This window comes from Oryx dammah, unplaced genomic scaffold (genome assembly GCF_014754425.2).
Source record: "Oryx dammah isolate SB20612 unplaced genomic scaffold, SCBI_Odam_1.1 HiC_scaffold_25, whole genome shotgun sequence".
Taxonomy (NCBI): Eukaryota; Metazoa; Chordata; class Mammalia; order Artiodactyla; family Bovidae; genus Oryx; species Oryx dammah.
Window position 1 is genome coordinate 3949603 of NW_024070209.1, and position 24687 is coordinate 3974289.

General features: G+C 41.7%; 1 protein-coding gene across 1 annotated transcript in view; it reads right to left on the reverse strand.

The window, feature by feature from the left end:
- MGAT4A (alpha-1,3-mannosyl-glycoprotein 4-beta-N-acetylglucosaminyltransferase A) overlaps positions 1-22597 on the reverse strand; it is a 126097-nt gene extending 103500 nt beyond the window's left edge. The window contains exon 1 of the mRNA XM_040267639.1: positions 20061-22597. Within this exon, the coding sequence (XP_040123573.1) occupies positions 20061-20154 (94 nt within the window). The 5' untranslated portion in view covers positions 20155-22597. The remainder of the gene's footprint in view (positions 1-20060) is intronic.
- Between the last annotated feature and the right edge of the window lie 2090 nt (positions 22598-24687).

The window sequence follows — 24687 nt, forward strand, 5'->3', positions numbered from 1 at the left end:
CACAGTGGCCAATGCAGGAGGCACGAGAGAGGCAGAGGAGCTTGGCAGGCTGTCCACGGGGGTCACAGGAGAGCCGGGCAGGACTGAAGTGACAGAGCACACACACACACTTTTCCTATCCCACACATGACTTTTCACATTCTCCTTTAAGCAACAAGTCCCAGGCTGCCTGGTTACCCTACAAAACTCCAGTCCTATCAGAATGCCTCTTTTGAGAGCTGGAGTTCATGAACACAGAACAAAGTCTCAGAGATCAAGAAAACCTCATAAAGAAAGCAGAGGATGCGTTAAACTGGAAAACCAACCAATGACCATCTCCTAAGTACAACTGCAACACTTTTCTTCATCATGGGAGTACCTGTACAGGGAGTAGCCTTACCCTGACAGGCTCCCCAGTCCATGGATTTTCCAGGCAAGAATACTGGAGGGGGCTGCTATTCCTTCATGAAGTCCTAAGAAGCCCCAAATATTGGTCTTTAATATGATCCCTCTTGACAAGAATTAGCACTCTTAAGGCACAACTTATTCCACACTTTCTATTTCAGAAAAATATTAGGATTGTCTGCAAGCATGGAAACTGGATTCAGAAAGCAAGCATGCTTCCAAAGTTGTCAGAGAGAGTTTTAAAGAGATAAAGACATCAGCTTCTTCTCTTTTTAAAAATCTTTTGGCCATGCTGCATGGCACGTGGGATCTTAGTTTCCTGACCAGGGATCAAACTCACACCCGCTGCACTAGAAGGCCAAGTCTTAACCACTGGCTACCAGGGAAGTTTTAAGACCACAGCCTTTTTAAAAGGACCTTCGGCAGACAAGTTGTGACAGTAGAAGGAAAAAAAATATTAAGTAGATGTAAACTCATTTTGTAAATAGTACTAAAAAAGAAAAATCTTCAGAAAAAGGTTGATATGATGATAAAAGAGGTAAAGAATATATGGTTAATTTTTTGTTAATGTAAATAAGTAGGAGACTGTCAATAAAACTGAGTATGTGCTGTTTCTAATAAAGCATATCTCCTTATAAAGTATGTATATAATTTTGTATCTATCTGTGTATACCCAGAAATGCAGCAGGGCGAGATTTTGTGCAAGCCCAAGAGTCTTCAATCAACGTTAAGAAGTATAACAAGAATGGGAGAGGGGAAGGGATGATCAGAACAACGGTCACACAAAAAATTAAGAGAAGAATGATTTGTCCTAAAATGATCACACTTCTAGACTAGATTCTCTCATCTCAGAGGGAAAAACTCTAGCTGGTCTTATAATCAGAAGATGCTAATAAAACATGCTTACGTTTATAACATGTCTACCAGGAGGACAATCAAGAATCCTATTGCAGAGGGAATACCAGCATGGAAAAAACTAACACCATGAACAAAGGGTGCTTAAAAGGCCTTATTAACCTAACAAAGTATATTTCATTGCAAAAAAATACCCAAGAGGATCATAAGCATCTCAGGTGTAAATAAAGCATCCTCAGAGAGGCAAGCAGGGCTGCCAGTGTAAGAAACGCAAGTTCAATCCCTGGGTCAGGAAGATCCCCTGGAAAAGGAAATGGAAACCCACTCCACCATTCTTGCCTGGGAAATCCCATGGATAGGGGAGCCTGGCAGGCTACAGCCCATGGGATCATAAAGAGTCGGACATGACTGAAGTGACCGAGCAAAAGCACATTAAGAAATAGGACATTTTACTGGAAGAAAAATTTAGAGAAAGTAATAGAACCATGATACTCTTCATCGTGAACTCCCCCCCGGCCCTTCAGCTCTCTCACACCCTTTCCTGCTACCACACCAGCTCTTGCCATCTCTGCTTCTGATCTGCCAGAAGCTTCCAGTCCCCAGACTCTCCCACTCCCTCCACCTCCTCCTGCTTGCCTTCCATCCTTCATGCATCTGGGCCTCTGATCCAGCAGGTCACATGCTACTGCCAGCCAAGGCTTCTCTGCCACCTGCACACACCTTGGTTCAACCCAACATCCACCCTCTCCACTACTGCAGGGAATCCAATCCTCCTGTTATCGAACTCCTATTTGATAGGAAACTGCTCTGAAGACAATAAATACTGAAATCCACTGAAATGAAGATGGGATACACATGCCACCTCTGCTTCCTCGTGGCTAGAAAATATCTTATCATCTCAAATGGGGAGAAAGTAAAATGTCTGATGTGAATATTTACTACTTTTTAAACTGCAGAAATAAACTTTAAAAAATGAACAATGGTTGCAATTTGCTTTAACATGTTACTGACTGGGGGATTTTGCAGAAATTAATGCCTGTGGCTGTGATAAGTCTCCGGTCAATAATGTGTTAAGTCACCCTTCAGGTTCCTGTTGAAAAAGTATGGAATGGAGCCTCTAAAAACCTGGCCTACCTTCTGTCTTCTGGTTTTGAAAACTAATTATTAAGTTAGATAAGCAAACAAAAAATACTTCAGCCAAAAAAAAAAAGTTTCCTGCCTGAATAAGGTATTTAAACCTAAATGTTAATCAACACTATTCTACCCTCAGACTTTCACGTTTACGACATAGATGACAACTCCAGTTTTCTTCCAAAAAATTAAGATCTTGATTTCCCATGATCTGGATAAAAAATTAAGGCTAAAATTAAACCAACAAATAAAAGCCTCTGTAAGCTACATTTCCACTACTCAAGGCTCTGCACAATGCCTGGCAGAAAGCATGCGCGCACACACACAAATACTGAATGAATGGGAGATGTGTAAAAACCACATGCATATATGTCCCTGGAGAGGAGAGCAGCTGGAAAACTTACGGTTCATCCACTCCATAATGGAGTATTATGAAATTGTTTAAAGAAAAAAAAGCAATGAAGATTATTTCTATGAAATGAAGTGACATGGAACGATTTCCAGCATACACTGCTAAGTGAAAAAGCAAGCGTTATCTATGGTGTGTTATCCCTCATGGAAGAAAGCAAAGGATATGGAAAATGTCTGTGTATCTGCTCACGGGGGCCCCAAGAAATATAGGAAGGAAAAAGCCAGAATATAATGAGATTATTTACCTGCAAAGGACAGGTGGGAGCAGTGGAGAAAAAAGGAAAGGATGGAAATGGGGCAGAGGGAATGAGAACATTTCTCTCAGGACACATTTTTTTCCTCACCTGGTGAGTCTCAGAACCAAGAAAATGTTTCACATATCCAAAATGTACATGACTGCAATTACACAGGATATAGGGGAAATCCAAAATAGAATAGTCACAGTAATAAATGGACCTATGTGTGTTATAAATAAACAGTATAACCACACCGAAGAGGAAATGACTAAAACAAGGAATAAGGAACTCTGCAAAATATTTGACTATATAACTGCGAAAGTAAATACAAAAAGAACCATGTGCAAATAATGTTACTTTTCACTTGGGTATGGGTTAGCAATTCTGAAACTACTAAGAAAAGAAAGTGTTAAGAGGCTCAATTGTGTCCGACTCTGCAACCTCATGGACTGTAGCCCGCCAGATTCCTCTGTCCATGAAATTCTCCAGGCCAGAATACTCAAGTGGGTAGCTGTTTCTTTCTCCAGGGGATCTTCCCAGCCCAGGTCTCCTGTACTGCTGGCAGATTCTTTACCATCTGAGCCACCAGGGGAGATCAAGAATATTGGAAATCGTAACCTATCCCTTCTCCAGCAGATCTTCCCAACCCGGGAATTGAACTGGGGTTGGGAACTGCAATCCCGCATTGCGGGCAGATTTTTTACCAGCTGAGCTACCAGGGAAGTCCTTGAAACTACACACATACCGTGAGATTTAGCTAATAATTACCATATTGGGATATTAACAGCCATGTTTTTTATGGATACAGGGAAATGTGGAGACAAGAATAAATACTATAGCACTAGATTAAAGTCAGAGGGACCACTATGAACTCATGGTGGTTTTATATATACATATATATAAAAAATATATAAATAGATATAGCCTGTCTATATATACATATACAGAGAAGGCAATGAAACCCCACTCCAGTACTCTTGCCTGGAAAATCCCATGGACAGAGGAGCCTGGTAGGCTGCAGTCCATGGGGTCGCTAAGAGTCAGACATGACTGAACGACTTCACTTTCACTTTTTACTTTCATGCACTGGAGAAGGAAATGGCAACCCACTCCAGTGTTCTTGCCTGGAGAATCCCAGGGATGGGGGAGCCTGGTGGGCTGCCGTCTATGGGGTTGCACAGAGTCAGACACGACTGAAGTGACTTAGCAGCATATATACATATATAGGTTTCCCTGGTGGCTCAGTGGTAAAGAATCCGCCTGTAATGCAGAAGCCACAGGACACCCAGGTTCGATCTCTGGGTCAGGAAGATCCCCTAGAGGAGGGCATAGCAACCTACTCCGGTATTCTTGCCTGGAGAATCTCATGGACAGAGGAACCTGGCAGGCTACAGTCCATGGGGTCACAAACAGTCGGACCCTACTGAAGCAACTTAGCATGCACACACGCATATAGAAATAGCCTTGCACTGTCCACTAAGAGGGACAAGAAGTGCTGGTACCACAAAGGAACGAGTCCACCAAGACTCCATTCCTCAAGAAACTAGAGGCTCCTTGAAGAAATGATGACTTCCAGGGCTGGGGCAGAGAAAATACAAGGTGATCCTGGACCATATTGTGGCAATAGAAAATTAAAAATTGCTCAAAAAATGAATGGAGACTAAAGATGGTGGTTGCACATTTTGAATGTACTAAATTATTCACTTAATGAGGTTAATTTTGTTGTGTGAATTTCACCTCAACAAATTTGAAATTGAGGCAATGCTTAAGTCACAGAAGCCAACTCAAAGAGCTCCCAATGGCCACCTCTGGACAATCTAACGATAAAATAATCGACGACTGTTAAGGATTATAACCCATAGGACAAAATACATACTCATGAGTTCACACTCATATAACAAGAAATAAATGAGAGAGAATGGACATCTCTTCCTTTCAGTCAAGTTCCAGTTAATAAACACAGAAGGGGTGATGGAGACAGAAAATCATATTTGGCAGAGAGCACAGTGGTGACTGCTGCAGACAAAACCCATCAATACTTGTGCAGATCTGAGCAAACGTACGATGAGAAACAGGACGTCTGCTTGGTTTTAAAGACGCTTTCATAAAATACTTATTAATTACAAGGAAAAAACAGCAACCTCACAGGGGAGAAGCTTGGCAGACTGCACTTTAACCACGTGAGCAGGGTTAACGTAAGACCTGTCCACTTCAGGCACCCCTTGATGTAAGGCACTAAGGAGAACACAGTGTCATTTTTCTGGTCTTCTCACCAAAAACGCATTACCTCGGTCTCATCATGAGGAATAATCAGACGAGTTCCAATTAAGGAACATTCTACAAGGTAACTGACCAAATCACTTCAGAAATGCCAAGAACAAAATAAGGAAATTTTCCATGAAGGAGGAGGCTTCTAGGAAGATGACAGCTAAATGCAGTGTGGGGTCCTAGTCCGGATCTCAGAACAGAAGAAGGACATTAAAAAACTAGTGAAAGCAAAATGAGCTTTGTAAATTAGACTGTTAACAGTCTCATATCAAAGTGAATTTTTTGGCTTAGAAAATTGTACTCTGTGTTTATGTAAGCTGTTCACATTACAGGGAACTCTGTATAAGGGAACTCTGCATACTACTGTGTAAATTTTTGGAAAATCTAAATTTCAGAATACGAAAGTTTAAAAAACACATTATTCTTTAGCTTATTGTTTAATCAATTTTTTTTTTAGCTGTCTTCCCTCTCCTCCCAGTCCATGGGTTCAGAGTCGGAAATGACTGAATGACTAGAACCACCACCTCTCCTCCCTTACACTACAGCAGGAATATTTCTGATATACTCACTAAAGTAACCCAAACTTCTAGCCATGCCCGATACACAGAAACCACTCAACAAGCACAATTACACAATTTTGGTGACCCAGAACCATGAAAAGCCTTCCCTGATAGTTCAGACAGTAAAGAATCTGCCTGCAATGCAGGAGACCCAGGTTCGACTCCTGGGTTGGGAAGGTCCCCTGGAGAAGGAAATGGCAACCCATTCCAGTATTCTTTTTTTTTTTTTTTTAATTTATTTATTTGACTGCAAAGGTTCTTGGTTGCAGTATGTGAGATCTAGTTCCCTGACCAGGAATCAAACCCCAAACCTCTGCACTGAGCATAGAATCTTAGCATTGGACTTACCAGGAAAGTCCCCCACTCCAGTATTCTTGCCTGGAGAATTCCATGGACAGAGGAGCCTGGACAGCCTCCAGTCCATGGAGTGGCAAAGAGTTGGACACAACTGAGAGACTAACACACAACACACACAGAACCATGAAAAGCATGCTCCAAATCCTAGATTTTCCATTAATTTTCTTTATATTCTATTTGAAAGAAGCTTTGCATAAGCAAGCTTCCAAGCGTCCCTTGTAGCTCAGATGGTGAAGAATCCGCCTGCAATGCAGGAGACCCCGGTTTGATTCCTGGGTTGGGAAGATCCCCTGGAGAAGGGAACAGCTACCCACTCCAGTATTCTGGCCTGGAGAATTCCATGAACTATATAATCCATGGGGTCACAAAGGGTCAGACACAGCTGAGCAACTTTCACTTTGCTATTCCATAAAGAAAAGCTAAAAAAAAATCTACAAGCTCTGGTTCACTGTTTTGAGAACAGATTCTCCAGTGAGAATCACAATTTTAAATAAAATGATATAAAAACATAGACACTAGATACAGCAAACAAGATATGACCTCTGACCTTCTCAGCCTCCAAGGCTCCACTTCAGTTCAGTGTGCTGAAAACACTGGGGTCCCCACAGACCTTCCTCCAGCTAGTGAGGCAGACCCAAGGCTACAGGCCCCTTCTCCTTAACTAGGGCTCAGCTCCTAAAGTGGGGGTGCCACCCAGACAGAAGTCTATCTTTTGTCCCCACCCCGCCTCCAGAGCCCTGGCTCAGAAACTCTGCCAGGAGGAAAAGTGGGCCATAAAACAAATAGCTCCTAATTTTTCCCAAGGAAATCAGCTTCATTTGCAGCAGAGAACAGAGCTGTTCAAACTAAGAGCCCTCTGAAAGACAGCAGAGGTTGGGGTGAAGGAAATGGAGAGAATCATGGATTTAGTGAAGAGGCAGCCTGTGCTGCAGGCATTTGTGGCTAGTTGGCTAAAGAGAACCAAGGAAAGTGACAAGCTAGGAGGAGCCTTCCTGGGGTCAGAACAAGTATCAAACACTGAACTCAGGAAGTTTCTCCAGGGGAGCCACAGCTGGATTAGTCTAGCAGAATGTATGTTCCAGTGCACTGTGATAAACAATTAGCCAGTAACTGGTGTAGTGGTCACGGGAGGATGACGGTGGGCACACCCAAATCATGCATCCCCATCCCCAAGGAGGCACCAACAGAGACTTAACCTTGAGGGGGTGAGGAGGAGGACAGAGTTCACGGAAATAATCCAGCCAGTCATTAAACAGAGAGACAAGTGTTAATAAACAAGCCCTGAGGTGAGGATGTACCCAGTGTTACTAAATAGACCCTGCATGGAGCCCACAGAAGTGAGAATTCCTAGAGCAGTGGTGTTTCATAAGCAATCCAATAAAGACACCATTGGGTGGCAGGTATGGCAAGAATCTGACCCACTCATCTCTCAAAGTGGCCTGGTGGACTTGAGGTGGGGAGAGTGCCCCCAGACTAGCTGCCTCTAACCAGTCATGGATCTATTTACCCCTTTTGGCTAACGTGTTACATCCATCCTAGGAATAAAAGCACTATTCCTAGCAACTTGGAAACAATTTCACTGTCTTTGACTTCAAACACATTATCTTAAGTTAGAACTGGAAGGGACATCAGAACACACCTCATGTTTCCAACTCTCGTTAATCTCTTACACAATTTGTACCTCAAAACAATTCTGTAAGGCAATACTGATTTTATTATCCTTGTTTGATTAAGAGAGCCAACTGAGAATTTTTTGGGTCATGTTGAAATGAATGTCCTTTTCATGTGCTTCTTTCTCTCACCTTCTTAATCTCCTGTAAAATTTATCTTCACTCCCACCAGAAAAATACAAATGATATTTTCATCATTTCACAGGGGTGTCTTTAATGTGATTGCCGTACTGATAGCATGAGAACTACATGAGCATGCTCACCTATGCAGAGGGAATCCTGACGTTGTACATTTCTTGTCTATGAATAATTTATTTTGTAACTGAAAAAATAAAATAAAATAAAGAATGTCCAGGGTCCAAAAAAAAATTATGATGTGCAAAAATATAAGAAAGCAGGACCCATACGCCAGAAAAAAAGCAGGCTGCAGAAACTGCCTGTGAGCACAACTAGATACAGGATCCCAGATAAGTACTTCAAAGCACGCACTGTAATTATACTCAGAGATCTAAAAACAAGCCCCACTAAAGAAATAAAGGAAGGCATGACAATGTTACATCAAATAAAGAATATTAAGAAACAGCAATTTTAAGAAAGAACCAAATGAAAATTCTGGAATGGAAAAGGCCAATGACAGAAAGGAAAAAGTCACCGGAAGGCTTCAACAGATTGGAACCAGCGAAAGAAAGAACCAGCAAACCTGAAGACAGATCAACAAACATTATACAAGCTGAAGAAAGAGGGGAAAAAGGAGAGAGCCTCAGAGAAACACTGAACACCATTACACATATCATCCTAAATGGAATGGGAATACCAAAAGCAGGGGAAAGGTTGAAAAAAACTCAAAGAAACAAATGACTGAAAAAACAATAACCTACACACCTAGGTTCAGAGGAAGCGGGCCATCTGACACCAAGCATGAGACAGTGTACTGCACCCCAGCAAAATCACTACTCCAGGGTCTAGAGAGCCTCTTGTGTGTTGTTCTAGCCAACGAATCTTCAAATGCTCATACACACGAAGATCGATTCCTGCGTAAGGTATAGTTCCTGGCAAGTTAGGAATATAACCTTTGAAAAAAGGCTCTAGCACCTTCTTGCTTCAGAAGCTGCTTGCCACAATCAATAATCCCTGAGTACTGTCCAGTTTTACCTACAGCCAGTCTGGTCTTTATAACCTGTTCATAGGTCCCAACCTTGAGCGCCGTCTCAGGTGCAATTTTTAAAACATTTATACCATTTCCTCGCCAAAGAGAATGAATTCCTCCTTCTTTTACCGTCTGCTTAAACCCATCCAGCAATCTCATTTTCCTTCACTGTAAAACTACGCATCTTTTGAGGGAAGCATATGGACGTAGAAGCTGCTGCTGATGCTCTGGGAGAACAATGGGAGGGTTACGTGGGCCGAATCGGTGGTGGGAATGGCAAACAAGCTTCCTCCATGAAGCACGGTGGCTTGACCCGTGGCCATGTCCACCTGCAACTGAGGGTGCAGCAATCCTGCGTCATGACCTTCAAGCGGCCGAAAGGTGCCGTACGCGTCCTTGCAATGCTGCCGGCTATACCTCCTGCCACCAAGCGCTTCCACCAATTCCCAGAAAGCTTTTCCTGTTCAGTAATGTCATCTGGAATAGCTATGCTAGAACTAGTATGCAGGCTCAAGTATACAACCGGAGCACCAGGCTGCGACAGCGCAGGAGCAGCCGAGAGGAGCAACCCCACGTCCAAGGAGCGGTGGCTGCGTGCGCGCAGGAGGGCTGAGAGGAGCTACTCCACATTCAAGGTCAGGAGAGGCGACCTTGTCCAAGGTAAGGAGCAGCGGCTGTGCTTTGCAGGAACAGCTGTGAAGAGATACCCCACGTCCAAGGTAAAAGAAACCCAAGTAAGATGGTAGGTGTTGTGAGAGGGCATCAGAGGGCAGACACACTGAAACCATAATCACAGAAAACTAGCCAATCTGATCACACAGACCACAGCCTTGTCTAACTCAATGAAACTAAGCCATGCCCATGGGGCCACCCAAAACGGACGGGTCATGGTGGAGAGGTCTGACAGAATGTGGTCCACTGGAGAAGGGAATGGAAAACCACTTCAGTATTCTTGCCTTGAGAACCTTATGAACAGTAGGAAAAGGCAAAATGATAGGATACTGAAAGAGGAACTCCCCAGGTCGGTAGGTGCCCAATATGCTACTGGAGGTCAGTGGAAAAATAACTCCAGAAAGAATGAAGGGATGGAGCCAAAGCAAAAACAATACCCAGTTGTGGATGTGACTGGTGATGGAAGCAAGGTCTGATGCTGTAAAGAGCAATACTGCATAGGAACCTGGAATGTCAGGTCCATGAATCAAGGCAAATTGGAAGTGGTCAAACAAGAGATTACAACAGTGAACGTCAACATTCTAGGAATCAGCAAACTAAAATGGACTGGAATGGGTGAATTTAACTCAGATGACCATTATATCTACTACTGCGGGCAGGAATCCCTTAGAAGAAATGGAGTAGCCATCATGGTCAACAAGAGTCTGAAATGCAGTACTTGGATGCAGTCTCAAAAACAACAGAATGATCTCTGTTCATTACGAAGGCAAATCATTCAATATCATGATAATACAAGTCTATGCCCCAACCAGTAACGCTGAAGAAGCTGAACAGTTCTATGAGGACCTACAAGACCTTTTAGAACTAACACCCAAAAAAGATGTCCTTTTCATTATAGGGGACTGGAATGCAAAAGTAGGAAGTCAGGAAACACCTGGAGTAACAGGCAAATTTGGCCTTGGAATGCGGAATGAAGCAGGGCAAAGACTAATAGAGTTTTGACAAGAAAATGCACTGGTCATAGCAAACACCCTCTTCCAACAACACAAGAGAAGACTCTACACATGGACATTACCAGATGGTCAACACCGAGATCAGATTGATTATATTCTTTGCAGTCAAAGATGGAGAAGCTTTATACAGTCAGCGAAAACAAGACCGGGAGCTGACTGTGGCTCAGATCATGAACTCCTTATTGCCAAATTCAGACTGAAATTGAAGAAAGTAGGGAAAACCACTAGACCATTCAGGAATGACCTAAATCAAATCCCTTATGATTATACAGTGGAAGTGAGAAATAGATTTAAGGGACTAGATCTGATAGATAGAGTGCCTGATGACCTATGGATGGAGGTTCGTGACACTGTACAGGAGACAGGGATCAAGACCATCCCCAGGGAAAAGAAATGCAAAAAAGCAAAATGGCTGCCTGAGGAGGCCTTACAAATAGCTGTGAAAAGAAGAGAGGCGAAAAGCAAAGGAGAAAGATACAAGCATCTGAATGTAGAGTTCCAAAGAATAGCAAGGAGAGATAAGAAAGCCTTCCTCAGTGATCAATGCAAAGAAATAGAGGAAAACAACAGAATGGGAAAGACTAGAGATCTCTTCAAGAAATTTAGAGATACCAAGAGAACATTTCATGCAAAGATGGGCTCAATAAAGGACAGAAATGGTATGGACCTAACAGAAGCAGAAGATATTAAGAAGAGGTGGCAAGAATACACGGAAAAACTGTACAAAAAAGAGCTTCATGACCCAGATAATCACGATGGTGTGATCACTCATCTAGAGCCAGACATCCTGGAATGTGAAGTCAAGTGGGCCTTAAAAAGCATCACTACAAACAAAGCTAGTGGAGGTGATGGAATTCCAGTTGAGCTGTTTCAAATCCTAAAAGATGATGCTGTGAAAGTGCTGCACTCAATATGCCAGCAAATCTGGAAACCTCAGCAGTGGCCACAGGACTGGAAAAGGTCAGTTTTCATTCCAATCCCAAAGAAAGGCAATGCCAAAGAATGCTCAGACTACCACACAATTGCACTCATCTCACACGCTAGTAAAGTAATGCTCAAAATTCTCCAAGCCAGGCTAAACAATATGTGAACCGTGAACTTCCAGATGTTCAAGCTGGTTTTAGAAAAGGCAGGGGAACCAGAGATCAAATTGCCAACATCCACTGGATCATCGAAAAAGCAAGAGAGTTCCAGAAAAACATCTATTTCTGCTTTACTGACTATGCCAAAGCCTTTGACTGTGTGGATCACAATAAACTGTGGAAAAGTCTGAAAGAGACAGGAATACCAGACCACCTGACCTGCCTCTTGAGAAATCTATATGCAGATCAAGAAGCAACAGTTAGAACTGGACATGGAACAACAGACTGGTTCCAAATAGCAAAAGGAGTACATCAAGGCTGTATATTGTCACCCTGCTTATTTAACTTATATGCAGAGTACATCATGAGAAACGCTGGGCTTGAAGAAGCACAATCTGGAATGAAGATTGCCAGGAGAAATATCAATAACCTCAGATATGCAGATGACACCACCCTTATGGCAGAAAGTGAAGAGAACTAGAAAGCCTCTAGATAAAAGTGAAAGAGGAGAGTGAAAAAGTTGGCTTAAAGCTCAACATTCAGGAAACTAAGATCATGGCATCTGGTCGCATCACTTCATGGGAAATAGATGGGGAAACAGTGGAAACAGTGTCAGACTTTTTTTGGGGGGGCTCCAACATCACTGCAGATGGTGACCGCAGCCATGAAATTAAAAGACGCTTACCTCTTGGAAGGACAGTTATGATCAACCTAGATAGCATTTTCAAAAGCAGAGACATTACTTTGCCAACAAAGGTACGTTTAGTCAAGGCTATGGTTTTTCCTGTGGCCATGTATGGATGTGAGAGCTGGACTGTGAAGAAAGCTGAATGCCAAAGATTTGATGCTTTTGAACTGTGGTGTTGGAGAAGACTCTGGAGAGTCTGTTGCACCTCAAGAAGATCCAACCAGTCCATCCTAAAGGAGATCAGACCTGGGTGTTCTTCAGGACTGATGCTGAAGCTGAAACTCCAATACTTTGGCCACCTCATGTGAAGAGTTGACTCACTGGAAAAGACTCTGATGCTGGGAGGGATTGGGGGCAGGAGGAGAAGGGGATGACAGAGGATGAGATGGCTGGATGGCATCACTGACTCGATGGACGTGAGTTTGGGTAAACTCCAGGAGTTGGTGACGGACAAGGAGGCCTGGTGTGCTGCGATTCATGGGGTTGCAAAGAGTCGAAAACGACTGAGCGACTGAACTGAACACATCTAGGAGGCAAGACCCATAAACAGATACATCATGGTAAAAAGGATGAAAGTCAAACACAAGAGAATCTTGAAAGCATCAAGAGAAAAAGGATTTATCACTTACAAAGGGGACCCCAATAAGATTAGAAGCTGACTTCTCAGCAAAAATAACAGAGGCTAGAGGCAGTGGATAACACAAAGTACTAAACACACACACACACACACAAAACCCTGTCAACAAAGATCGCCACATCCAGGAGAGCTTTTTTTTTTTTTTTTTTTTAGAAAATGAAAATAAAATTCACAGATTACAAGATAAACAAAAATTGACAAGAATTCATTGCTAGCAGTCTTGCCTCATCAGAAATACGAAGGGAATTTCACCAGGCTGAAGACAACTGATACGAGTGATTGAACTCCACACAAACAGTCAGCAATTATATAATTGCTGATGCCCATTTTCTCCTTTCCCTCAACTGATTTATAAACTTCATAAAATGATATGTGTATAATGCACTGTGGAACCCGTAATACATGGCAATGTGATAAAGTTGCTAAAAAGAGCACACACAAAAAAAAGGTAGAGGGAAAAAAAGCTGCTTTGTGCTAAGGAAAGAATAACAGGTGGTGTAATAATTAATAATTGTAACAATGTATTCCTGGGTTTATAACATTAACAGATGTAATGAGTGTAACAACAGTGCCAGGAAACAAAGGAGAAAAGGCATAGAGCTAAATAGGAGTAACTTTCTATATATTCTATATATTACTACTGTTAACTAGTATAAACTCAAATTTGAATCCTATAAGCTGAACTCTGGAATCATCACTAAAAATACTAAAAAACAGTGAAAAATGTCACTAACGAAATGAAAATGCTACATTAGAAAATATTCAATCAATGCGAAAAAAAAAAGCAAAGCGGGAATACAGAAATAAACAAGACATGAGACATACGAAAACTAAAGAGTGAGATGGCATCTGCACATCAAACTACGTCAGTATCATACAAATGTCGACGAATAACAGTCCAGTCTAAAGGCAGACACTATTAGGCCGCATTTTTAAAAAGGCATGATCCAACTATATGTCATTTACAGTAGACACAACAAATGGTTATGGGGCAACTGAATAGTCACATGCAGAAGGATGCAATGGGTCCTTCACACCACATACAAAAACTAACTTGAAATTGATTAAAGACCTAATGTAAGAGCAAACCTTGCAGCGCATGGGGTTGCAAAGAGTCGGACACAACTGAGCAGCTGAACCGAAGAGCAAAACAGAACGTCGGAGCATCTTCATGGTCTTAGATTTGGCAGTGGATTCTTAAATATGATGCCAAAAGGACAAGCAACAACAACAAAAACAGACTGGACTTCATCAAAATTTAAAACTTTCGCACTTCACAGAACACCATCAAGAATATGAAAAGACAACTCACAGAATGATAGAAAATATTTGCAAATCACATTTCTCACAAGGAACTTGTATCTAGAAAGGACTTTTTCTTTTTTCCCTTTTTAAATACTGAAATATAGCCAATGTACAGTATGTTAGTTCCAGATGTACGACACAGGGATCTGACAATCAAATACATTATGAAATAATCATGACAAGTCTATGACATTACCATACAAAATCAGTACAGTATTATTGACTATTTTCCTTATGCTGTTACATTCCTGTGACTTAACTGTAAGCTTGTATCACTGCTGAGTATGTTAGCTGTATGTCATATACAGCCTTTATTATACTGAGGTATGTTCCCTCTATGCCCACTCTGTTGAGAGTTTTTATCATAAATGGATGTTGAACTTTATCAAAATATTTTTCTGTATCTGTTGAGATGATCATATGACTTTTATCCTTAATGTTTCTAATGTGGTCTATCACGTTGATTATGACAGATGAAACTTTTAATGTATTGTTGATTCAGTTTGCTAATAATTTGTTGAGGATTTTTACATCTATGTTCATCCAGGATACTGGCCTATAATTTTGTGTGTGTGATATTTTTGCCTGGTTTGGGTACCAGGGTAGTACTGGCCTCATAGACTGAATTTGAAAATGTTCCTTCCTCTTCAACTTTCTGGAATACTTCGATAAGTATTTAAATGTTTCTTTAAACATTTGGTAGAACTCACCTGTGAAGCTATCTGATCCTGGACATTTGTTCTTCTGGAGTTTTGTTTTTTTCTTTTTAATTACTGATTTAACTTCATTGAGGTAATCAGTTTGCTCAGATTTTCTATTTCTTCCTGATTCAATCTTGGAAGACTGTATGTTTCTAGGAATTTACCCATTATTTCTAGGTTGTGCAATTTGCTAACATACACATTCTCATAGTAATCTCTTACATTTTATATTTCTGTAGTATCAGTTGTAACTTCTCTTTCATTTTTAATTTTATTTGGGCCTTCTTTTATTCTTGAGGAGTCCAGCTAAAGGTTTATTGATTTTGTTTATCTTTTCAAAGGACCAGATCTTAGTTTCTTTCACTCATATCTGCTGCTGCTTTTTTCATCTCTATTTCATTTACTCCCACTCTGATCTTTATTATTTCCTTACTTGTACTAACTTGGGGCTTTGTTATTCTTTTTCTAGTTCTTTATGTGTAAGGCTAGATTGTTTGAGATTGTTACTGTTTCCCAAGGTAAGCCTGTATTGCTATACACTTCCCTCTTAGAAATGTCTTGTGTCCCATAAATCTTGGAATGCTGTGTTTCCATCTTCATTTGTCTCAAGGTATATTTTTATTTCCTCTTCAATATCTTCAATGACCCACTGATTGTTTAGTAGCATATTGTTTAGACTCCACGTATTTTTTTTTTTCCAGTAGTTGATTCCTAGTCTCATACTGCAGTGGTCAGAAAAGGTGCTTAATATGATTTAAATCTTCTTAAATTTTCTGAGACTTGCTTTGTGGCCTAGCATGTGATCTATCCTGGAGAATACTGATTATATGCACACTTGAGAAGAATGAGTATTCTGCTCTTTTGGAGTTGAAACTCCTATATATATTTAATCCATCTGACCTAATGTGCCATTTAATGCCAATGTTTCCTTATTGATTCTCTGTCTCGATGATCTATCCACATTGATTTAAGTGGGGTGTTAAAGTTCCCTACTCACTATATTGTTAGTTACTCCCTTTAATGTCTGTTAATAACCACTTTATGTATTTAGGTGTTCCTATATTGGGTACCCCATGGACGGAGGAGTCTGGCAGGCTACAGTCCATAGGGTCATGAAGAGTTGGACATGACTGAAATGACTTAGCACACTTTTTTTTTATTCCACTCCCTCATTTTACATTTTTGATCTCATCTTTTATATATTTTTACTTTGTCCACTTCCTAATTATTGTGTGTCCATATTTTTATTGATAGTTATATGATTTTACTAGCTTTGTCTTTTAACCTTCATATTAGGTATATAGGTGGTTGATCCACTACCCTTACTGTATTTTTGCCTTAGAATAGATAAAGAATTCTTAAAGTTTAAATTTTTTAAAAAAATTTTAAATAGGCAAAGACCCTGAATAGACATTTTTTTCTGAAGAAGATATACAAATGGCTAATAAGTACATAAAAAGATGCTAGATATTATTAGAAATACAAATAAAAACCACAGTGATATACTACTTCACTACTACTGGGAAAGTCCAGTTCAGTTCAGTCGCTCAGTCGTGTCCGACTCTGCGACCCCATGAATCACAGCACGCCAGGCCTCCCTGTCCATCACCAACTCCCGGAGTTCACTCAGATTCATGTCCATCAAGTCAAGTAGAATCCAAAAGCCAGGAAACATGTATCATCAAGAATGTAAAGAAATTGTAACGCTCATATCCTGTTAGAGGAAATGCACAATGGTCCAGCTTCTTTGGGAAAAAAGTCTGGCAGCTCCTCAAGTGATTAAATATAGTTTCCACACGACCCCACAGTTCTACTTCTAGATAAAAAGAAATGAGAATACATGTCCACACAGAAACACGTGCATGAATGTAGGTATCCCTAAGGACAGGGGTCTAAGATGTCCAGTTTCTGGACTGTGCTTGACCAAAATAGGAAATTCATCAGGAGAACCATCCCCCCTCAACACACACACACACACACGCACAAGTAAGACATGCAATTATTCTCATCCCACCCTCACACCTCTTACAACTTTCCCACTGTGCTTTCCACATACTTGGAATTCTGTCTCATTTTTTAATGTGAGAGCCCAGTATACCCTGCAGAAACTTGTACCCTGGCCTGAACGCCAGCTTTCCTAGTGGAGTTACTGATATCTTCTCCAAATTATGCCAATCCCATGGACCAGCTCATTTATTCTTTTGAGTGGCAAATGAAGACCTAGGATAAATATGATAGGGAGAACACTGGGATTATTAGCTAAACCCTGGGATAGTCCCGGAACCTTATCTGCCAACCACAATGAATATCTTACAATTCCAAAGCACAAATACTCCACACCCTCTCAGAGCTTCATGAAAGTAATGGCAGCTCCCTCTACCTGCCATGCCCACTCTCCCCTAATCTGCCTGGTCTCTGCTCTTCTGCGCAGCAGACCAATAGCTAAGAGCATCATCTCTGGAACCAGCTTGACCGAGTTTAAACTCCACTCTTCCACTTAATGTACGACCTTGACAAGTTTCTTCCACTCAGCCTTGGTTTCCTCATCTATAGAAAGTGAGTAATCATACCTCCTAGGGTTGTTACGAGGATTAAATGAGACTATGTTATTGTTTCATAACATATAATATGCACTCTGTTACTGCTCTATCAGATGGTATCACATTTTTTTACTTGCACCTTCCCCTACTGGTTCTTGAGATTTCCAAAGATGCGTAGTCTCTCCTTCCTTTCCATATTTACAGCACATAACACAGGGATAGGCATGAGGTAGGTACGGGGAAGGGAGTGATGCATGCATGGAAAATAAAAACTCTGAGTCCAGCAACATCCAGCGATTACGGAAACCACGCTTTCAACATAAAAAGCAGAGCATGTGGTTTATGAGCATACAAGAATTAAACATCTGAAATGAGGCCGGCTCTGGAAAATCCAGGCTGCCTGCCAGAACCATCTAGAAAGAATCCAAATGCTCAGCAGTTAGAGTGGTTACATAAACGATGTCATTAAAGCACAGGGGATTTTACATAAGCACGACAGGAGACCTCTGTTGATACCTGAAAGAGTTCAGGCAAAACACCAAGCAGAAAAACAGAGCAGAAAAATATGCACAGGAGGATTACAGCACTGCTCAGAGCGAGAGCCGAAGCAGAGACTGTGTGTGTCTCTAATACCACATTCCTTCCCATTCTGGTGACAAAACCTGTACATTCAATTAATACTGATTCTAAAGCCTACCACACACAAAAACAGTGCTTATTAATGGCTTTACATAAGAAATAAGATAAATGGAATGGAGATTCCAAAAGTGTTAACGCTTTAAATAAGGCACAGTTAAAAGGGTCAAGTTTGTTACTATAACTTTCTGGGTAGATAAGTTTCCTGATAAGAAAAAATTTCATATACTCTTATGATTAACTCTTCTATTTTCTAAGTTGACCGCTAAAGCAAGTCATCTGTTCTGCTCACGTCAGGGACAAGCAATAGTTTGATTAACTACTCTAAGTTCTTCCTAAGTAAGTCCTCTCCTTTTGGTATGATTAAAAAATGAAATCTAAAATGTATATATTTGTCTGCAAAGAAGAAAGATCTTCAGTAAGTGTTTCATTCATTTTCCCCCCAAAGAATGCCTTCCAAAATTAAAGCCCAACTCAGAGAAAAAGAAAAACAATATTGAACTTGCTCAAAGCACAGAGTACATTTGCCTGCTTATATCAACTTATTTCATGAATATATGCACACTGATACAGATATATACATACCTACACACACACCAGAGAAAAATTAATAGAGAATAAAGTTACCTTCATGCAAGTCAATAATGCCAACAATAGCACCTTTTGATAACCAAGTGATGATTACTACTCTACCCTGACTCTAACAGATCTTCATTCTTCTTGCCATTAATATTTCCTAGATTAACATGAGGAAAAGAGATATGTAAAAAGAAGCGGTAGGAGACTTCCCTGGTGGTCCAGTAGTTAAGAATTCACCTGCCAGCGCAGGGGACAGGGGTTCAACTTCCGGTCTGGGAAGGTCCTGCATGCTGTGGTACAGCTAAGCCTGTGCACCGCAACCACTGACGCCTGTGCACCCACAGCCCACACTCTGCAACAAGCCACTCCAAGAGAAATCCAGGCACTGCATCTAGAGGCGCCCCTGCTCACTGCAACTAGAGAAAGCCCACAGGCTGCAATCTACATGGCTGCAACGAGGGCAGCCATAAACAAATAAACTATTTATTTAAAAGTCTACAAATAATAAAAATAGGGGTAGGAATTTACTGTAAATATTTTCCAAAAAAAGCAAAGAAATGCATTATCCTTCAATACAGTTCCCATCTCTAAACAGATAGCCTTCCTTAAAAACACAGTTCAATAGTCTCAACAGAATTAATTTTTAAAATTTCAGATTGGAATTTCTCACCCACTTCAAAAATACTTTTGCCTAAACAGCAACCTATCAACACATGCGGTTTAAATAATTAACTACACAGCACCAAATCATTAGGATAATCAGCATATAAATTTCATGAAGCCACTGTGTCCTTTTAAGTGTTTCATACAACATCCGGTACAAGGAAGCTTATTAAACATTGATGATGTTTAATAATAAAAAAATAAAACGCCAAAATGAAAGTCTTCATTACTCAACTTGGCTGTCATTTATAATACAAACTGCTGATGAGCATGTTTCTACACGAGCAATTACAAGAAATCAAGAAACAAAGCAAACCCCATTCAAATGAGAAATTTTGTCTCCTCTGTCCAAGAATACTGTTTCAACTGTTTCATTTCGGTGTCAGAAAGAAACTGGCAGGCCGCCAGCAGATAGCTTGAAACATGCAGCCTGTAGGAACATTCAACTCAGAGCATTTATGCCCCGTTGACAAAGCAAAAAACCAACCACGCTCCATGCATGTTGTTTGGAGACGGTTTCCTTACCTTTCCCATTTTGCCATGTCGTATACCACGATAAAGTGAGGAAGGAGGTGATAAATGCTAAAACAGTGGCTACAGTTCCATTTCGGAGCCTCATCTCATTTCACCATCACACTGGTTCATATGTTTACGATGATAACCAAGTCCGTTTCTTTTTATCCTGAAGTCAAGCAAGCCCAGTACTCCTGGCTCGGGGCCAACTGAAACAATCAATAGGAGAGGTTCATTTCAGATGCTCAGCAGAACTAGTCTGGCAGCCACACCATCCACAATTACTATTCAGGACTGTCTGCACGGTCTTCATAGGTGGATGCTTCTTTCTCCCTATTCAAGGGGGAAAGAGAAAGAAAAACTTGCTCAAGGATGCAAAATACCTGTTTCTTCATTTATCAGTCACTATTACAAACAGATTCTTGGCTGGGCTACAATGTATCTGTAAAGATTACCCCCCACACGCAAATGACTCATGTGATATCCTTGAGTGATACAGTTCTCCTCCAGGGGGAAAAAAGCTTTCAACTATACTCCCTGCTGGTTGGCTCTGTTGTGTCTGTGGAAAGAGAGTCATGGTTACTTATGTAAAGGAAGAAGTGGTGGGACCCATGAGAACTCTAATGATCACACAATGGTTCCCGAGGAACATTCTTCACTCTCTACAATCCTCCTATTGCACAATAATAGTTAACGGTTCAAAATTTTTAAAGAAAACAGACAACTTACAAGGGTCAAAAGCCCTAGGTCCTAGATCCAGCCCCACCATTACTTGCGTGACTTCAGGCATGTCAATTATCTCGGCTTTGTGGTTTCATCCAGGAACTGAGAAAGCTAACTGTCTCAGCTCCTCCTGTTCTCATAAATAATAAAAAGGCTACAGTGATGACAGCTACTGATCATCATCATAAGATAATTGTAGTTTTTCCAACAATTAACCTACTCCCCAGGTGTAAACTGGGATTATTTTGGCATTTTGAAAACACGGCAATCCAATCAGGATAGCACAGGACCAGGATTAACCAACCACTGAGCACTGCTTTAACTTAGGAGACCTGGCGATCACCTCCCATCCAGCAAACCTGTTCAGAAAATGGAATGAGGTGGTCTAGTGGTTGAGAATCTGGGTCAGGGCTTTGATCCCTGGTCTGAGAGGATGCCACGTTCCGCAAAGCAGCTGAGTCAATGCCCCACAACTACTGAGCCCATGCGCTCCAACTACTGAAGTCTACGAACCCTGGAGCCCATGCTCCCCAGCAACAGAAGCCACCTCAAGGAAAAGCCCACACACCGCAACTAAAGGGAGTAGCCCCCACTGGCCACAACTAGAGAAAGCCTGCTTGAAGCAACAGAAACCCGGCACAGCCAAAAATAAATAAATCTTTTAGAAAGAAAACAGAATGAAATCATGTCCCTGGAAGTACTTAAGCAGAGTCACCTAGCACAATTCTAGGTTCTCAATAAATGTTAGCTGTATTAATAAAAACAAAAAAAACCAAAAACCTGCAGCCAGTCACTGGTTTAGGCCTCTCTGCACAGAACCAATTTCATTCCTTCGGGGCATGTCAGGCCAGACAAGATGTGCATTGATTCCTGGTGGCCCCAGGGGACCACAAGATCCACTACGTGTCACTCCAGTAGGGGGAGTTAATGCAACTCCAAAAAGGCCTGGGAAGCCCGAGGGACAATTCTATCTGACTAAAGCAGCCATTTGTAGGCAATTCAGAAATTACCATCTCAGCTGGTTTGTAAAACTGACCGTGGCTAGAAACCTCCACCAGTGAGAAAAGATCATCTGGATTAATAATGATGATGAGACACTACAACTCACTAAGCATTTCCTCACGCGCTCTACATCCTCCCAACTCCTGTGAGGCAGGCACTGCTAGCCCTACTGTACACACAATGAAATGAACCCAGAGAAGGAACCCTAATTTGCATGACTCCGAAGTCCAAGTTCTCCCCCACCCTCTGCCCCTCTGCACCGCAGTCCCTTGAAAAGAAGCTCCAGGGGCACTCCAAGCCTCAGGTTACATTGGAGAATCCTCCCAAGGTGTTATCTTTACCCAACAGTTTAAAGTGTGAATTAAAAAAAAAAAAAAAATTAGGCTCTACAACAAATTTGGATCTATTATGGAATAAACTGCAAAATTCACAGGCAACTTCAAAGTTGCAACTTAAAACCTGAATGAATTTCTCACTTCCTGTACCCTGGGCTGGGCCCTCTTCTCCCCTAAGCAGCCTGTGAACCCTCCTGGACCAGCAGCTATGTAGTATTGATATATATTCTAGAGGCACTGAACTTCCTACGACTTCCTCGCTTCCCCTTATTCTCTGCAATCAAGAATTTCCAAAGATACTCTTGCGTTCAAATTATGATTATTTTCTAAAACCAAAGTTATTCACCTAACATATCCATGTTAACAGTCTTCATGGTGAAATCCCAAAATTTCAACTCAATTCCATAAGGACCTAACATACTGTCTTATTAACATATCAATAGGCACTCAAGGGACTTTCCTGGTGGTCCAGTGGCTGACTCTGTGCTCCCCATGCAGGGGGCCAGGGTTTGACCCCGGTCCAGGAACAAGATCCCACATGCTGTAACTAAGACTCAGCACAGCCAGATAATTTTTTTTAAGCACTCAATAATGATTCTGATTATTAAAAAATGAAGGGTTAACTCAGTGAATTATGTAACTTGGAATTTTAATTTTTTCATGGCATTATATGAAGATGCAAGTAACTTTCTGTTGCTATAGCCCCACCTGAGCCCCACTTTACTTCAAAAAAGATACTGTCTTGATAAGAGATCCAGATTATTAGGATAAACATTCAATCAGTAATCACAGGGAAGGGGAAGTGAAGAAGTAGAAAATAAAAGATTTTTGAAACAGTTTTATTAAATACTTATTTGTATGACAGTCAGTATAAACGGGTAGAGAGACAAGTAAAAATGTGTGAACTCTATAATGAAAGTAGATTGTAGATACAGTATTGGTAACATGAAAAACATAAGGAATATTAAATATTGGATCCAGGAAGTTATTCATATCTGGTTTGAAGAAAATGCAAGTAATGACCTCTACCAACAAACAGGACCTGAAATTCAGCAAGACAAATACTAAGGCACTTTACTCAGCATATTGTCATACATTTTTAATCAGGGTTTCCCCACTAATAAGGTTTAGCTGCACCATTAAAGAGTAAAACCAGTGATCCCTATGCTCTCAAACCAGGAGAGGTAGTTCATACAGCCAAGAGCCCTCTGGGTTGACTAACTACCTACAGCAGAAGTGACCCATATTTGTTGTCAGCATCCACGCTCACAAAAATTTCAATCTAACATCTTGACGCTCTCTGAGACTATCACTTAACACATCGGAATCCTTAACAACAAAAAGGCAGTGGCTAAAGTTACTGGTCATCTTCTCCATCCTGACAAAGATGCTTCGAACTTTCAACTCCAGCTCTCAGGCTGGAAAAAAATCTTGTTTTATTAACAGTCTTTTAAGAGCTGCAGTCCTATGTTATTATTAGATACATAACCTTTGATTTTAAAGTGTTCTCCGAAATAGTATGTTCCACGGCTAAAAATGCTTGACATAAGATTTCACTGTCATTCCAGACAGAACAGGGGTGCCTGAAGGAAAGGCACCCTCATGAATACCATGATGTAAGCCCTGTAACTTTATTCAGCGCGGTTTTGTTAAAATTCATTGGTTTTATATTTATAATAGGATTTCTATTTTTCCTTAATACAGCTTACATAACTTCATCGTCCTGTGCGTTTTCAGATTTACACGGTGCGGGCTAAAGAAACCTTTGTTAGGATAACCTGTTAATGACAGTGTTGTTGTTTTAAAGAAAGATAAACCATTAAACGCATAGTATTCACTTCTAAATTTAGCTTCTAAATTCAAACGAACGACGTTGCCATTTTCTTTGGCCAGAAGTCGTCCGACAGCAAAAGCACAACAGCAAAATATATGGAGAGGACTGAAAACAGACACTGCGCCTGCTTCTATTTCGCAATCCGGATTGTAAGCAATGAGCGGGCTCCAGAGAAACACTCGCTGCGAGAAATAAAAAGCGGGCGCGCGAGTGGTCTGACTGCCAGCTCATAAAACACGCCTTCCCGCTGTCACCTGGTGGTACCCTCAGTGGAATCACCTGGCCCGACCCGAGGATCCCACTCGCAGCTTCCTCGATAGCGAGGAACTGGAGGCCTGGGGATGGGGGTGCGCTTACACATAGGACCCGCAGGTCTTGACTTTGTAGGAAAATTCGCCAGAACGGTGCACGCCTTGGCAGCAACCCCTGCCCGCCTCGCCCCCGCCCCACCTGCCCCGCGGCCCCGGGACGCCGCCGACTCCGGGACGGGCGTGAGCCCTGGGGCAGTCCCGCGAGCAACTCTGCCTCACCCCCCAAACCCCCACTTTCCTTCACTTTGCCCCAAAGTCGGCGAGCCCCGCCGCGCCACGGAGCGCCGAGAGCGCACCAGGCGCCCGCTCGGCCACCGAGGGAGCGCGCGGCACCGAGGGGCTGCGGCGGCGGAGCGGGGCTGCCGGCGCGCCCAGGACGGCCCGGCCCGCGCCCGCCCCCGAGGCCCAGCCCGCCCGCGCCCCGAGACGGCCCC